Genomic DNA, 17,422 nt, shown 5'->3' with positions numbered 1-17,422 from the left:
GAATATAAAGTAGCAACAAAACTACACCCTCTCCGGGCACCTGGCTAATCCAGTCAGTAGAGCATGTGACTGGATCTCAGAATGGTGAGTTCAAGCCCCACACTGGGCATGAAGCCTACATATAAAAAATAAACAAAACCTATGTTCTCTTAAAAAAAAAATCTCAAAATCTAATTTCTCAAGTGTGTCCTCTAAAAATCTGCAACACTCCATGGTGTTTGAAAATGAAGATTCCTAAGGCCTGCCCCAAGACTGAATCATAAGACCCTCCCCTGGTCGGAATGCAGACTTAAATTTTTAGCAAGCATTTTTGCTTTAGGTTTTCCTAAGGTGAAGGTATTTATGTCTCATGTGAATGCTCACCGAAGGGCGACCTCAGCAGAGGAGGATTTCAATCATTCCAGAGGTGAAAGGCTAACTAGTCCTCCCTTGCTTGAGCTTTATGAGAAGAACTTTTCATAAATTCTTTAAGACTTGAGCAGTAAGATGCAATAGCATCTGTCCTCTTTGCTCCACCCCTTCTACATGCAACACGAAGGTATTTATTATCAGTGACTCATCCTAACCCTTACCTATTTTCAGTATTCTTTAACTACTATCCAAAAATTCTACAGGAAAAATATTCAGGTATTATGACTTAATTAAAAATAATGTCTGGGGAACCTGGCTGGCTCAGGCAGTGGAGGATGTGACTTGATCTCCGCATTGTGAGCTTGAGCCCCATAATGGGTAAAAAGTTTTCGTAAAAATAAAATCTTTTGGGGAGCCTGGGTAGCTGTCTGTTAAGCATCAGACTCTAGGGTTTCAGCTCAGGTCGTTATCTCATGGTTGTGGGACTGAGCCCATGTTGGTCTCCCCACTCAACAGGAGTTTGCTTGAGATTCTCTCTCCCTCTGCCTCTGCTCCTCCCCACCCCAACTCGGCTTCTCAGTGAGCTCTCTCTCAAAATTTAAAAAACAAAACAATGAATCAATTTTTTTAAAAACCCTTAAAAAATAAAAAATAAATATGGGCGCCTGGGTGGCTCAGTGGGTTGAGCCTCTGCCTTCTGCTCAGGTCATGATCTCAGGGTCCTGGGATCAAGCCCCACATCGGGCTCCCTGCTCAATGGGGAGCCTGCTTCCCCCTATCTCCCTGCTCAACGGGGAGCCTGCTCTCTTCCTACTTGTGATCGCTCTGTCAAATAAATAAATTTTTAAAATCTTTTAAAAAAATAGATAAAAATACCTTCTGAGGAAAACCAGGTGAAGTGTACCAGAGACTTCTGGTACAAAGTCCTGTGAATCTATAAAATAAAGTTTTAAAACTAGTCCTAAAACTTCCTAATTGAGGACTGATGATAGCCAAAATTTTGAGGAGGAAGAATATTGGGGCTTAATAGCCATTTTGTGCAAAGCAAAAGAAAGAGAGAAAGGATCCTCAACCTAATGTAAAGGTGAAACAAATGTAATATAGAGTATTTAATAAGCTAGAATTCAAAAAGTGACATAATTATAGTTAGTATAAAAATAATTTCTAGTATTTAGGTTCCACTTTAGGTCTGAATTTTATTGATGATTCTAGATTTGACTAAGTTAAGCTTTTATTCACCCACTGATAAAATTATGGTATTTGCTTAAGATTTCTAGCATTACCAATTATTCCTATACCTAAATAGGTAACACTTCTTGGAGTGAAAACTATTATCAAAATTCCATTTCCACAGGAATACTTCAAACAAAACAAAAAAATGTTTACCAACAACTCTTACCTCTTATGCTGAAAGTTTTTTTCTAATGCTGATATATTTAAAAAAGAAAAAAGAAAAAAACGGTGATGTGTTGTTTATCAGCATTCACTTCACAGCAACCTCAATCACCTTATCTCTGACCTAGGATTACAATCTTTTCCTTCCTGTTTACAATAGTTTAGTAGTGCACAACTGATTCTCACTTTCTTCTTTCAAATTCTGGTTGCCAAGCTCCAATTGTAAGAGGAAATTCTTGTAAAAATATTTTACAGTAAAAAATAAAGAAACAAAAAACTAAGGTATCGTATCTCAGGCAAGCAAACAGGTCCTGAAGACTCTGACACCCAAAAATTCTGGAGGGTTAGCTGTGACAGCCCCACTGACGAGACTTCCCTCCAATAAACAAAAATTAAAAGAAAGCTTTCCTTCCCAAAATTATGTTCTCTTAAAGAATCTACAGTAAGCAGTATTTATATGCAATTAACCACATGAAAAATAATAATCCAGATTCATTTCAATGCAAGCAGTTGTTTCAGAAATAACTTCTGCCTTAAATTAACAACAGGTTAAATCTCAAGGAGGGAAAGCTATAAAGCAAACTTATTTTGGTTCACATGCCATCTCTGGAGATTGGTTATTAAGTCAAAACTTAATCTCAGGACAAGTGAAATTAATAAGCTGCAAACAGAAAATTTTACATAAATAAAAGTGTATATCTAAGCCCCCCAAAATTAAAAATTCAATACCCTATACACACTTCTGGGCATTTATAATCAAAAACATATTCTCCAAGAGATATGTGCACACCCATGTTCACAGCAGCATTTTTCACAATACCTAAAAAGTGGAAACCAAGCCATCCATCAACAGATAAATGGATAAATAAAATGTGGTTATGTACATACAATGAAATATTACTCTGCCTTAAAATGGAAATCCTGTCACATGTTACACATGGATGAACCTTGAGAACATTATGCTAAGTGCAGTAAGTAAGCCAGAAACAAAAAGACTGTATGATTCCACTTATATAACATAACTGAAGTAGTCAAAATCAGACAAACAGAGAAGAATTTGGTGGTTGTCGGGGACTAAGAGAAAGGGGAAATGAGAGTTCTTTAATGGGTCTAGAGTTTTAGTTTTACAAGATTAAGAAGTTCTGGAGATTTGTTTCACAATGTGAATGTACTTAACACTAGTTACTGAACTATACACTTAAAAATGCTTAAGATGGGGGGTGCCCTGGGGCACCTGGGTGGCTCAGCTGGTTAAGCGGTCTGTCTTTGGCTAGGGTCATGATCCTGGAGTCTCAGGGCTGAGCCCCTTGCTAGGCTCTGCACTCTGCAGGGAGCCTGCTTCTCCCTCTGCCCCTCCCCACTCATGCTCTCTTTCTCTCTCAAACAAATAAAATCTTCAAAAAAAAAAAAAAAAAAAAAAAAAAAAAAAAAGATGGGGGGTTGCCTGGGTGGTGCAGTTGGTTAAGCAGCCCACTCTTGCAGTCAGCTCAGCTCATGATCTCTGGGTCCCACGATGGAGCCCTCCATCAGGCTCCAAGCTCAGCAGTCTACTTAAGTTTCTCTCCCACTGCCCCTTCCCCTGCACGCCCTCCCTCTTTAAAATAAATAAAATCTTTAAAAAAATGGTTAAGGGGCTGCCTGGGTGGCTCAGTGGGTTAAGCCTCTGCCTTCAGCTCAGGTCATGATCTCAGGGTCCTGGGATAGAGAGTCCCACATCAGGCTCTCTGCTAGGCAGGGAGCCTGCTTCCTCCTCTCTCTCTCTCTCTCTCTCTCTACTTGTGATCTCTGTCAAATAAATAAAATCTTTAAAAAAAAAAAAAAAAAGGTTAAGATGGGAGGGGTGCTTCCTGGATGGCTTAGTCAGTTAAGCATCCAACTACTGATCTGTGCTCAGCAGGGTGTCGGCTAGAGATTCTCTGTCCCCCCACCCCACCTCTCCCTCTGGTCTCTCTCTAAAATAAGTCTTTTTTTAAAAATGGTTAAGATGACACACAGTAGGTGTTTTTTACTTTTTTTTAATTTCAATTGTGTATCTACCTAACATAGAGGGGAAAGTCTGATGATAAGCAGTTTATTTTCATGATAGTAAAGGAATGATTAGTACAGGGATATAACAGTAACTACACTGAGGAGAAACAGGACAACGTGACCTGAGGGAGAATCTAAGTGAACATCAGCAATGAGGGTAGATGTGGAACCCCGAGAATACCGCATCACCTGTATAACCTGATCCTCTGATGAGCAATTATCAGAGACCTAAACTGAGGAACAATCCCTATTCCATATATTCTATGGCAACTGAATGCAATACATGATTATTTACTGGAGGAAGAAAAAAACTTTAAAGGACGTTATTGGAAAAACTAACAAAATAATGAAATATGGGCTGCAAATTAGGTAAAAGTACTCTGTTTCTTGCATTTAAAAACTATACTGATCTTAAGAAATAAATGCACAAGTATTAAGGGGTAAAAGAGAATGCTGTATGCAGCCCACTCTCAAAATAGTTCAAGAAAAAAAATACATTGAAAGAACAATAAAGCAAACATGACAAAATGCTAAAAATTAATGAATCTAGATAAAGCTTATTTTATTACAGGGTGCCTGGGTGGCTCAGTCAGTTAAGCATCCACCTTGGCTCAGGTCAAGATTCCAGGGTCCTTGGGATCAAGCCTCACATCAGGCTCCCTGCTCAGCCGGGAGTCTGCTTCTCCCTCTCCCTGCCACTCTGCCTACCTGTGCTTTCTCTATCAAATAAATAAAATCTTTAAAAAAAAAATAACAATAAAGCTTAAGAGTTTTCTGCTGTGTGAAATTTCAAAATAAAGAGGTTTTCAGTATTAGTTTTGTGGGGGGTTTTTTTTGGTTTTCAATTAGTTTTAAAAAATATAATCTTAAATTTAGTTCACCTCAGCTCCACCGAAACATTTTAAGCAAAGAATGTTTATAAAAAAGAAAATTTGGGGGCACCTGGCTGACTCAGTGAGTAGAGCACAGGCCTCGATCTCAGGGTCATGAGTTCAAGCCCCACACTGGGTGTGAAGCCTACTTAAAATAAGAAATTGAAAAAAAAATTATTCTACTTAAGCAGAAATGCCAGCAAACACACCTCAAGTACCACTAGGCACAAAATCTATATTCAGACACAACTATGTTAATTATTCAGAGAGTATAAAACTAAGTCCCAGCCCTAGAAGCCAACTTAATAGGCAAGACCAAAATGTAACACTCGTTGCCAAAAGAGACTATAGACTTTAGAGGGAAAGGAATCACTGTGGATCAGCAATCAGGCAAAGAGCTTCACAAGAAAGGACCACACCTAGAAGGGCACAGGTAGATTGACTGAAAAAGCAAAACAGGGAGTGGTAAAGGGTGGTTCTACATTTCTGAATGTTAATAACCAACTTTCTGGTTTAAAAAAGTAGTTTAATAAAGTGAAACACTGAGTAGATGTGGTAAAAACCAGCTGATGACCAGATGCATTAGGAATCACCAGTCAGTAACCTGATTCCCCCTTCTAGGAGGCAGGTAAGAATTCAGAGGCTTAAGCAATAAAATAAAGATCATCCATCTGGCAGAAAGAGAAGGGATGTTGGAGAGGGTGTTTGTTACGAGGGAGGGCACTGCTAATGAGGGTTTATGAAAAGTGTGGTGAATGGAAAACACTACTCTCTTAAAAGGAGACCAATGAAGTCTTCTGATTATACAATGATGGAATTAAATGTGCCTCAATCACTTTGTTAAGAACAAGCTCAGCTATGCTAGCCTGGTCCTATCATTTAGTAAGTGCAAAGAAAAGCACAAAATTATCTTCCTTTTGCAAACTTTGAAATGTGTCATTCTCAAAGGTGAGCCCTTGTCAATGTTTTAAAAGCATATGGGAAGCAGAGACACTCTAACGACTAAATTTCTGAGACTTTTTCTTTAGGACAAAGCCCGTAACTTCCTCACAAGCCATCTGCCCCAGGGGGTTAGTGGGTAGAAAGATTAAGAAACATTCTGTACCATACATTATGCAAGCATCTCCTAGTTATCTCATTCCCCAGTAAAATATAAACGTTATCCTTCTTTATTAAAAGGGTAAAGTTATACCTCACAGATATTACCTGAAGCTTCCACAAATCATTTCAAGGTATTTTAAAGATAGATTATACTGCAATGCAACAGGACTCAGGTTCAGTGGCCAGTCAAACAAATGACATTAATTAATTCTGCCACTTAGGAGCTACTTCTTCAAAGTCTTAAGAGTTAATACATACAGCACTTACTGTGTGCCAGGAACTATTTTAGTACATACTTATTCACATTAAATCATTTAATGACCACAACCTTTTTAGTGAAGTATCTGTACTATCCCCATTTTATAGAGAGGGTAAATGACCTTCCCAACAGCACAAAGCTAGTAAGCAGCAGAGCCAGGGTATAAATCCAAGCAGTTAACACAGATGCCAGGTTCTCTGCTGTTGCTGCTGCTCCTGCTGCTACTATTGCCTCCCTTCATTTCATCAAGTGACTCAACCCCTCTCCTCCACCTCCACTTCCCCACTAAGGGAGTGCAGGAGCTGACAGGTCCACATGCTCTTTCTCCCATGGAGACAGACAGGCTTCAGAACTTGGAATTCTTCTGGTTTTTGAGATAATAAGCAGCCTATCATCAAACACATTAATGCTTCAACAATGATGAAAAAACATTCATGCTAAATGGGATATATAGATATAAGAGTCTCACAGAAATTCAGTCAGGTTAGGTTTCCCCACCAAAAAAGTTATAAAAAATTCAGTTTTCAGAACTTTTTGGACATTGGAATTGAAGTTAAGTAAATTCAAAGAATTGTCATCTACATTAATTAAGAATATCAACAGGGGCACCTGGGTAGCTCAGTCTATTAAGCACCAAGTCTTGGTTTCAGCTTGGGTCTTGCTCTCAGGGCCCAAAGATCAAGCTGCACCCCAGGGCAAAGTCTGCTTCAGAATCTCTGCCTCTCTCTCCCCCTTTGCTCCTCCCCCACTCACAGGCACTTATGAACTCTAAATTTTAAAAATCTTTAAAGGAAAAAAAAATGCGTAATCGCTCATCTTAGGGCCCAGTACACAGTAAGTAGGCACAATATATGGTAATTATCAAAGTTAAAGTGTATTCGATTTTATTAACTGTGACTATGGATGATGTTTTTAATTAAAAACTCCCAAGCACTGTAAGAGCAATTTGCAGGAACTATGGGTACCCAAATGTGCAAGAAGGTAGGGAGGATAACTTTACCAAGATAAAAACAAAATATGCGGGGCGCCAGGGTGGCTCAATGGGTTAATTAAGCCTCTGCCTTCGGCTCAGGTCATGATCTCAGGGTCCTGGGATCAAGCCCCGCATCCGGCTCTCCACTCAGCGGGGAGCCTGCTTCCCTCTCTGTCAAATAAATTAAAAATCTTAAAAAAAAAAAATGCACCAATTATGACCTAAAATACCAAGAAATATCTTTTAAAAGTAACTGATAGGGGAATGCCTGGGTGGCTCAACGGTTAAGCAGCTGCCTATGGCTCAGGTCATGATCCCACAGTCCTGGTTCAAGTCCCACATTGGGCTCCTTGCTCAGCAGGGAGCCTGCTTCTCCCTCTCCCTCTGCCTGCCCCTCCCACAGCCTCTGTCGCTCTGTCTCTCTTTCTGACAAATGAATAAATAAAATCTTAAAAAAAAAAAAAAAGTAACTGATGGGGGAGTAAGGCTGCATAAATGTTTTAAAATAACATCTTTTTTTTTTTTAAAAGATTTTTTTTATTTATTTGACAGAGATCACAAGTAGGCAGAGAGGCAGGCAGAGAGGAGGAAGCAGGCTCCCTGCTGAGCAGAGAGCCCGATGCGGGGCTCCATCCCAAGACCCTGAGATCATGACCTAAGCTGAAGGCAGAGGCTTAACCCTCTGAGCCACCCAGGCGCCCCAAAATAACATCTTTTTAACCATAAAAATTTACCATCTTTTTAGTCTATCCAATCCTCTTTTATAACATCATGGATAGCTTTTGGGGAGGGCAAGAGGTTAAACACTAATAATTTAGAGTTTAAGCTCCCAATCATGTACGTTCAAACAGTCCTCTAAAAACTTACCTGGATATCTAGGTTTAGAAATTAAAAAGTGGAGACAACTATAGATAGAGACAATATTTATACTTCAGTCTTTTGAAAAATACAAATAGTAATAACATCTGTATGGTATTCAAATTATTATTCCTTACTAGTAAATTCTTTTTAAAAAATAAACATCCAAAAAATTGTAATTGCCACAACATGGCAAAATATTTTTAAGAGCACACAAATCTTGACCTCACTTTTGTATATCACTTAGAGAAATATAGTTGACATTTTCCTAAGAAAATGAACACTGATATAAAAGGATCTAATTATTAATGTAAACAACTCATCAGTTTGCAAATTCTTCAACAGAATTCCCTTGGTCCTGGCTCCAAGATACCAAAAAGCAGTTTCACATTTTTTATGTTTCCATTATGAATTCTAAGTACTTTTAATATTTCTTTTATATTATGTTTAATGGAGCCCACCACACAGGGGCCTAAATGATTTCTCAACAGACTAACTTTTTAAAGAAAATTTATTCAATTTATTTCTCTATTCCTATTTTACCAAAAACAGTCTGTTCAACAACTTACAGTTTTAATCTTTAAAATTATTTTCCAACTCAGCCACCCAGCACTTAACAAATGCTGACCTTGTGCTCAGCGAGCTTCAAATCTGACATTTTGTGATTCCTTTCTCAACCAGTGGACTCCACTGTTGCCAGAGCCAGGCCAACCAAGGCAAAACATCCCAAAGCCATGTATGAATTAGAAACCCCATTTCCAAAAATGCCCAAAGTGTTCACTAAATTAAACTGAAGGGCAATCATATTTTAAAAGCAAGCAGCTATTGCCTGGTTGAGAGAGGAACAAAGAGTTCTATCATTTCTACCTACCAAGGTAACGCTCCACCAAAATCATAAGCTAAATGGTAATGGTAAAAATAAAGAAGTATATTAGAACAGGATTGTTTTCAAATCATAAGACAACTGCATATTGTTCAAAAAGGGCATCTTTATCTACTAATATCTTGTATTTTAATGTAAAATAATGTAAACATAAATCATGCATTTTAGTATAAACATAAAATATGTAATTTTAGGCAATTTACTAATCTCTCTGAGCCTCAGTGTCTTTATCTGTGCAATGGGATTAGTGGAATTTACTTTATTGGAGTTCCAAGAAAGTAAACTGAAAACAGTGTATTAAAAGTGCCCAGTGCCAAGTTTAAGAGTAGGAACTATATAGTAGCTATTGTTAATTACATTAAAGACTGGCAACCTTCTTAGATGATGGGAAGATGCAGAAAGTGAAAATCAGGGGCACCTGGGTGGCTCAGTGGGTTAAAGCCTCTGCCTTCGGCTCAGGTCACGATCCCAGGGTTCTGGGATCGAGCCCCGCATCGGGCTCTCTGCTCAGCAGGGAGCCTGCTTCCCCTCCTCTCTCTCTCTGCCTGCCTCTCTGTCTACTTGTGAGCTCTCTCTCTGTCAAATAAATAAATAAAATCTTAAAAAAAAAAAAAAGTGAAAATCAAATATTATTGGAGGAATGAGTTTTAAAAGGCTAAACACCGCTATGCTATTGTAAAGACTAAGGTAACTGTTTAAAATTGGCCCAAGGAAAAAAGATTAAAGTTATGAACTGCTAAACTCCTATCAGGCAACCAGATTTCAGAAACCTATTTGCAAGTCTACCATTTCTATAATAAGGATCTGGATCTGCAACCCAAGTGGCCCATCCCCCCACGTACTGCTTACTTTTTTAATTATATCCCAATCAAAATTAACCAATAACTTTTAAAACAAGTTTAACAAATTTATGGTCCTACTATTTTGGCAAAACTACTCCCTAAAAATTACTTATCTCCAAATATGGTACAAGGATCACCTGCATCAGAATTATCTTGGTTAAAACTGCAAACTGCAGTGGAGATCAGAAATCTTAAGCACATCTGTTTAGAGGAACACTCCCCAAAGTATTTAGCAAAATCATTCTATATTAAAACCACCCAAAGTGTAACTTAACCTCCACTTACTTTCTTGCAAGATCTGCCACTAGAGCAAGCTCTGTTCTGCTGGTAATGTGTGCCTGAATTAATCTGGGAATTTGGGGAGAACAGGGCCAATAAATATCAAGAAATAAGGATGCACTTCATAGGCACAAATAAGTACTTAGACCATCTTTCATTTTTTAGAGAAGATGAGCACAAACTACATAAACCTTTTAATAGCCCCCCACAGAATCTTATGAAGTTTAAACCTAATTCCATCAAGAACTCTGCTTTAAAAGAGTGCACAGTGAAGTATGGTCTGTCTTACACTTAAAAGGCTGAAAATTAACCTCATTAGAAGCCCCAAGTCCATTAAAACATGCCTAGCATAGTCTGTGTTTGTAACATTTGGTTATCTAGTTTATAAATTGAGTTTTAAAATCTGTTTTTAATACCATGATGTTTGTTACAGGATTCTTTACACTCGAACTAGGTTTTTAAGGTCCAACAATTCCTCACCTCAAAAAAAAAAAAAAAAACATCACAGTCCAATATGCTATGGAAGAGCACACTTTCAATATAGCATACACACTGCTTTAGTAGTGGGTAGCCTCAAACTGTCTGGGTCAGAAAGTGACTGACACTTGCCTCTGTGCTATCTTACTGTGGGAACCCTTCAACAACACCTTAGGATATAAGCAGAATAATCACCAAAAAAATTTTGTGTTAAAAATGTACAACTCAATACAAGCATTCAAGCATACTACTCGATGACCTAAATTCTTGACCTGGATGCTTAGTATAAGCTACTAATACCACTACTCACTGCTTCACCAGAATGGCTGTATATTTTTCCCACCAAAAGTAGAGCTATTGCACCATACGTTTCATGGTCTCTGTAAAGAAAAAAAATCATTGTCTTGGTTTATATTTCCTTAAAAAAACAAGTAACTTTTCTACAAATTGTTTTACGAACTTAGTGAAACCTTAAGTTTTTTAAAGAAATCACCTCAATTCTCTTTAACGCAACCGTACCCCATAGACACACACAAAAAGTATTTGTAAAAGGTCAATTCTGAAATAGAACTAGCTACAACCTTTAATAAACAAGTACCGCAAATTAAAATGCGCAAGTTTTTATGCATAAACATTTACTTCATGACTCCTCAATTCATATCAGATACAAAAAAAATGGAATTCAAGAGAAATTTTTCAGGATTTCTAAGTGGCTTTAGAACTACTTTTCAAGATATTGGAGAACAGGACTAAACAGTTGAAATGATCGTTCTGTGTAGTTAGAAACCATAGGTCCCAGTAAATACTGTTCCTTAGGTATGGACTGAGAAAGCTGACACTACGTTTTCAGAAACTAGCGCTGAAGACTTTTACCCTTCGCAGATAATCTTGACTGGTTAAAATTTTTCTATATTTGGAATTATTAAAGTTGGATGTGTGTTTAAGGAAGAGATCTAGAGTAGATAGTGTTTAAGGAACACATTAGGAACACATTAAACACAAGTAGATGTGTTTAAGGAATAGATCTAGGGCAGGCAAGAGATGTTCTATTATTTCTACTAATCCAAAATAAGAGATGAGAGGCTTTCAAAAAAGAGGCCCTCAGAGGGCTGTGGTTGTTGCCCCTCCAGTTTGCTCCTAAAGGAAAAGAACTATTTTTAAAACTTACGGAAATTCAACCAATGGGATACAATTGAAAAAAAAAAAATCTAAAATGTGGGAAATTCTGCCAAAGTCTATGGCTTAACAAACTTCAAGGAAATAAACAAAATGGCAAGAGAACTACAAATGAAAAATTTATGAAACTCATCAACCAATTGCAATGTATAAACTTTACTTGGATCCTAATTTAAAACTTAGATGTTGATTGAAATGTTAATTCTGAGATACCGTGAAATTTTAACACTGACTGGCAGGCCATAGGATGACAAAAAGGAACTGCTGTTGTTACTTTAGTTGCAATAAAAGAAGTACATTATGGCTTTAAAATCCTTATTTTTTCAGAGCTCTATACCACAATTCTTATGGTGAAGAATGTATTTAGGATTTGCTTCAAAATTATCCAGTGGAGGAGGGCATATGATGAAACAAGAACGACTAATAGTTGATAAATGTCAAAGCAAGGATCATACATACATGGAGGTTCATTTCCCATAATAAAAAAACAAAAAAAATCATGGTACCAACCACTGGTTTACAATAACATGAAGGAATGCTTATTACAGAATGCTAAAAGAAACAAATGTGCATATGTCAAAATTTCAAAGCCTAAGGTTAAGGAAGAAAAGGGAGTAAGAAAACCAAACTGAATTTGTGGGTGAGTTGATTATTTTTATCTGCTTGTATTAGATTATTGTCATTACGTGTTGCTAATGAGTTCAGGAGTAGGCAGGTAATTCAAACTAACTACCTTAAGAGAGCTGGGTATAAAACACCAGTGGAGGAGCCCAGAATAAACTAAAAAAATGAAGTGGCTCAGTCAGTTAAGCATCTGCCTTTGGCTCAGGTCATGATCTCAGGGTCCTGGGATCTAGCCCCTCATCAGGCTCCCCACTCAGCAAGGAGTCTGCTTCTTCTTCTTCCTTTGTGCTCTCAAGAAAATAAGATCTTCCAAAAAAATTTTTTTAAATAATGCCTCAAAGGGTTTTCATTTTCAAATAAATCCTATAAAATCAGTTTTTAAACAGATATTCAAGTATCTTCATTTTTAGGGTGACCATGTCATTTGTACAGTAGCCAAAGCAAGCTGCTTTGAAGGCATAAGGAGTAACAATCAAACTGGGATGGTACAGGAAAACCAGACCACCTGGTCACCCTATTCACTTTCTATAAACATAAACTGAGGAATGAAGTTTGATTGCTTGTTTGGGTTTGTGAACCGCCTAAAGTCAAATGAATTCACCTCATAAGAACTAGAGAGACTGGAGCCCAAAGTGGCAAAGAGATTTGCCCAAAGTCACAGTATCAACTGGAGAGCCTGGCACTAGAATTCAGACCCAAACTATTTAATAAGTGGTACTACCACCTGTTCTTTTTTTTTTTTTTTTTTAATTACATATGTCCTGTTTCTTTTTTCCACGAAAAGAATCTCCTCAAAAATGTGTTCTTCAATCAAATAACTAAAAATAAGGCAAAAAATAATACAACGGCAGGAAGGTGAAGAATGGCAAATGCTTACAAAGCCATATATTTTTATAGGTCAACATATATATATATACATACACACACACACACACAAACATACACACACACCCTTATAAACACTTTTTTCTACATAGTGAACAACTCTTCCAACTTTAAAAGACATTTCTGTACCATGGATAATGTCAGAATAAAATAATAAAAAAAAAGGCAGTAACTGGCCCTTTTCCTTAAGACTAAAGAAAACCATACACATACATGGAGGCACTTAGTCTCCCAAATGTTAATTCTCTTCTGGGTACCTCACTGAATAGGCAAGAACCAGGACTTCAGACGCTGCTATGTGTTCTGCAATATACAGCTTAGGAAATGGGGACTCTCCAGAGCAGACGGTCTCACGGCTATTACCTGTCTAAAGAATCTGCTTGGTTCCAATACTCATACCCTTTGTATTATCCCATACGGCTACTGAAGTCAGAATAGGCACTAAATTTCAGAAATATGCAATTTTTTTTTACTGTTTAAAGGAAAATCTGCCAGCCCAACTTTCTAATATGAGAGAAAAAGGGGGAGCCTGGGTGGCTCAGTGGATTAAGCCTTCTGCCTTCGGCTCGGGTCATGATCTCAGGGTCCTGGGATAGAGCCCCACATCGGGCTCTCTGCTCTGCAAGGAGCCTGCTTCCCGCTCTCTGTCTGCCTCTCTGCCTACTTGTGATATCTGTCTGTCAAATAAATAAATAAATAAATCTAAAAAAAAAGAAAGAAAGAAAGAAAAGAAAAGAGAAGTAGTATAGGCTTTAGAATCAGATCAACCTACATCTGAATCCTTACTTTGCCATTTATAAGCTCAATAACTGGCCGATTTAAATGAACCTCAATTTCCTCCTATATAAATGAAAAATATCACCACGGTTATAAAGACTAAATCAAGCGGTACAATGTCTGGTACATAATAGGAAGCTCTTGTTATTTTTACCCAAAGGTTTCATTAAATGGCCAATTCATATAGGATAAAAACGGTTTTTAAAGCAGCTGATTACTAAAGTCATGGCAGAATCTATAAAGAGGATCTCCTGGATCATCATTTAACCCCAAAACTGCACATCAAGTACACAATGAAGGTAAATGGCAGATTACAAAATATATGGGTAGATCTGTTTTTCCAAACTGTAGTAGGAAAAAAGAGATAACTAGTCATCATTAGCCCAAAAATAATTCCTTCAAATGCTAATTTTAAAAACACCTTTGTGTGTTGTTTCTTCACCAATTCCACTACTGTTACCTCCCAAATATAAGCTTCCAGCTGCAGGGACTATAACTCATAACATTTAAAATACTAGGAGGGTGCCTTACACACAGATGTGCTCAATACTGTTAAATGAAAAGATGATAAGGTTTCCTTAACAACCATTTTAAAAAGACTTTAATGACAGAGACCTTTCACTTCAAAACATTAAAATGCAAAAGGTTCATAATAAAAAGAAAGCTCCCTCCACCTAAGAAATTTTCAACTATAAGCAGCACAGTTAGGAAAGCAGAACAAAATTCAAAAAATAAACTGCAATTTATAAAGAAACTTTAAGAAAAAATAAAACACCAACACAGTGAGCACCTCAACAGAGGAAAGAACTATCCATTCCATTTCCAGGAACAACTTACCTTTCTTCACCTTCCTTTTGCAGATTTGAAATCCAGATTCTCACACAATCACTGGCCTTCACTTCTGTTTGATTCAATAGCATACACACTACTGAGTCTCTCTCTCCTTCGCTATTAAATACATCAGTAGAAAGCACACTGGTCTTATTCTGCTTTCTAACTATGAAAACATAAGAGCAAAGGTCCTGATCCAAAATTCTCAAAAAAAGAAGAAAAACAAAAAATTTCTGGAGTTAAACAATTTCATTAGTAATTATAGAGGTGCCCGGCTAGCTCTGTCGGTTAAGGGAAGGACTCTTGGTTTCAGCTATCATGGGTCATGAGATGGAGCCATTATAGGGCTCCACACTCAGCGGGGAGTCTGCTTAAGATTCTCTCCTTCTGACCTTCTCCCCCACTTCACACTTGCTCTAAAATTAAAAAAAAAAAAAATAAAAATTAAAGTGGGGCGCCTGGATAGCTCAGTCGCTTAAGCATCCACTCTGGGTTTCATGATCTCATGGGTCCTGAGGTCAAGCCCTGCTGTGGGGGGAGGGGGGGAAGACACACTTCCCCACTAGGAGTCTCCTTGGATATTCTTCTCTTCCTCTGTCCCTTCACCCAACCCCACTCTCTCTCGTATAAATAAAATCTTAAAAAAAAAAATTATAAAGTCTCCCATCATTTCCCTGCCCAAACATCCTAATTCAACTTGTATTTTTTTTTCATGGTCTCTCCTGCCCTGTAACTGCCTTCCATATGTATTTCAAATTTTTCCCCCCAAATGTGAAAAAGACGACAGTGTCTTTATGCGAGGACAAGAGTTAAAAAATAAAATATACTGGGCATCTGGGTGGCTCAGTGCTTAAGCGTCTGCCTCCGGCTCAGGTCTTGATCTCAGGGAGCTGGGATGGATCCCATCCCTAGCGTCCCTGCTCAGAGGGGAGTCTGCTTATCCCTCTGCCCCTCTCCCTGCTCATGCTCGCATTCTCTCTCAAATAAATAAAATTTTTAAAATAAAAGAAAAAATAAAACATATTAAAGTAAGCCGTTTCCAAACAGGTGAGATACCCATCAGAGTGTGTGCTGTTGCAGGAAACAGAATGGAGAGCCGTGAATGGGAGTCTCTGCACTTCATATCTGCAAAAGAAGAGAATAAAAAGGTTAACTTAACTCTGGACTTAGAACACCTTTTTTTACCTGTTTAAAGCAATGCCCACAAACATTTTAAATCAAAGATAAAAATGTGCTAAGCCAAAGGCTTGGGGGTGAATTCCACCTTCTTGCCCTTAATACATAAACTGTATCTACAGTACCAGAAATCAATATTTGAACATTCCTGTATCACATCATCCTAATACTAAAGGGTAAGAAAATCTTAAAACTATCATTTTAATTAGCCAACTGTGCTTCCCTACAGCAGTCACCTAAGGGTAATTAGTGCTAACAGTAAGAGTAACAGTTAAGAGGTTCACTTCTAACAAATACTCTTCCCCCATAAGGAGTGACAGTTAACCTTCTGGGAACCCAAATGCACACACCCCTTTCTCCAACCTCGCTAAAGGTGAATTCAAGAAAAAAAGTGCCTCGCGAGCAAGCAGTGTCCCCCGCCCAGTACCAGGTTCTCGGCAAAACTCCTGCATTCTGCATTAACCCACCAGGCCACCGGAGTGGGTGCTCCAGGGCCAGGTCGCGGAAAGAGCCCGGGGGTGTGGGCTCCGCTCCGCCAGCGGGTCGGGTACCCGCGCCCCACACCTGGTAACGCACCTGCCCTCACAGGCGCGCACCTGGGGCGGAGACCGCCCTCTCCCGGCCTCGCGCGCCTGCCCCCACGAGAAGCGCGCGCCCTGCGCCGCACGGGACCCGAGGGCGTGCAGGGGCCGTCCTGGCTCGCTCCCTCCCTGGGGACCAAGGGGGCCCGGGGACGTGCTGGGGGCTGGCGCGGTACCTTTTGGACAGATCCATAAGGACCCCGGAGAAGAGCTTCTCCCCTAAACGGAACGACACGACGAGCGCGTCCTCAATGATGTGGTCCAGCGTGACCCGCACCTCGGAGCCGGGAATCAGCTGCGACACCGCGGAGTCCCCACCCGCCGGCGGCACGAGCGCCGGGGCTGCGGGCTGGGGCAGCGGCGGTTCCTGGCGCTCCTCGGGAGCTGGGGGCTGCTCGGGCGGCGATGTAGGGGAAGGTGGAAGGTCGGGTCTTTCCTGAGGCGCGGCTGCCGCCGGCTCCGCCACCCGGGCAGGCAGCTTCTCCTCAGCCTCCAGCTCCGGCCCCGCCGCCTCCGGGCTGCGGGCGAGCTCCCCCGGCGGCGGCGGTGGCGGCGGGAGCGGCGGCTCGTCGGCCTGAGGAGAAGACTGCTGCCCGTCGGCCTCGCCGTCCGGCACGGATGCTTCCGTCGCGGTGACCGGGAGGGGGTCAGTGCCGGCCTCGCTGCCGGGGATGGGCTCCATCTCCGGCTCGGCCTCGCCGGCGCCCCCCTCCCCGGGGGACGCTGCAGTCGCTGCCGCCTCTGCAGCCACGGCCGCCATTTTCTTCCTGGCTTCTCCCTCCTCCAGCTCGGGGTGCAACGGCAGCGGCAACGCTGCTTGGTTCCCTGGGCCTTCCCCTCCCTCCCTTGAACAGTTTCGCCCCGCCCTTTCCCTGATGCTCGTTATTGGCACCGCGCCATTGGTTCCGTCCTACACCCCTCCCACACTTGTGACACACCATTGGCCAGATGGGGGCGTCTATCACCCAGTCAGTCCCTCCCTCCCATATAGAGTAGGAACTTCTCATTGGCCGGATGAATTGTCAAATGTTGAATCTTAGAGGAGGAGTGAGGG

The 17,422-nt window shown here is 40.1% G+C and overlaps 1 protein-coding gene across 6 annotated transcripts in view; it reads right to left on the bottom strand.

Moving 5' to 3' along the window:
- LOC111140835 (PWWP domain containing 2A) overlaps positions 1 to 17,128 on the bottom strand; it is a 38,925-nt gene extending 21,797 nt beyond the window's left edge. For 3 of the 6 annotated variants that reach the window (XM_022493042.1, XM_022493045.1, XM_022493040.1), the window contains exon 1: positions 16,545 to 17,128. In XM_022493042.1, coding sequence (XP_022348750.1) covers positions 16,545 to 17,128 — 584 coding nt within the window. Of the gene's footprint in view, positions 1 to 9,847; positions 10,100 to 10,628; positions 10,699 to 14,617; positions 14,869 to 16,544 lie in introns of those variants that run through there. The other 3 variants (XM_022493043.1, XM_022493041.1, XM_022493044.1) reach the window with 3 other exon arrangements.
- Positions 17,129 to 17,422: the final 294 nt, after the last annotated feature.

Source organism: Enhydra lutris, unplaced genomic scaffold (genome assembly GCF_002288905.1).
Source record: "Enhydra lutris kenyoni isolate GAN:26980312 unplaced genomic scaffold, ASM228890v2 scaffoldscaffold5, whole genome shotgun sequence".
Taxonomy (NCBI): domain Eukaryota; kingdom Metazoa; phylum Chordata; class Mammalia; order Carnivora; family Mustelidae; genus Enhydra; species Enhydra lutris.
This window is presented reverse-complemented; position numbering and strand designations above follow the sequence as displayed.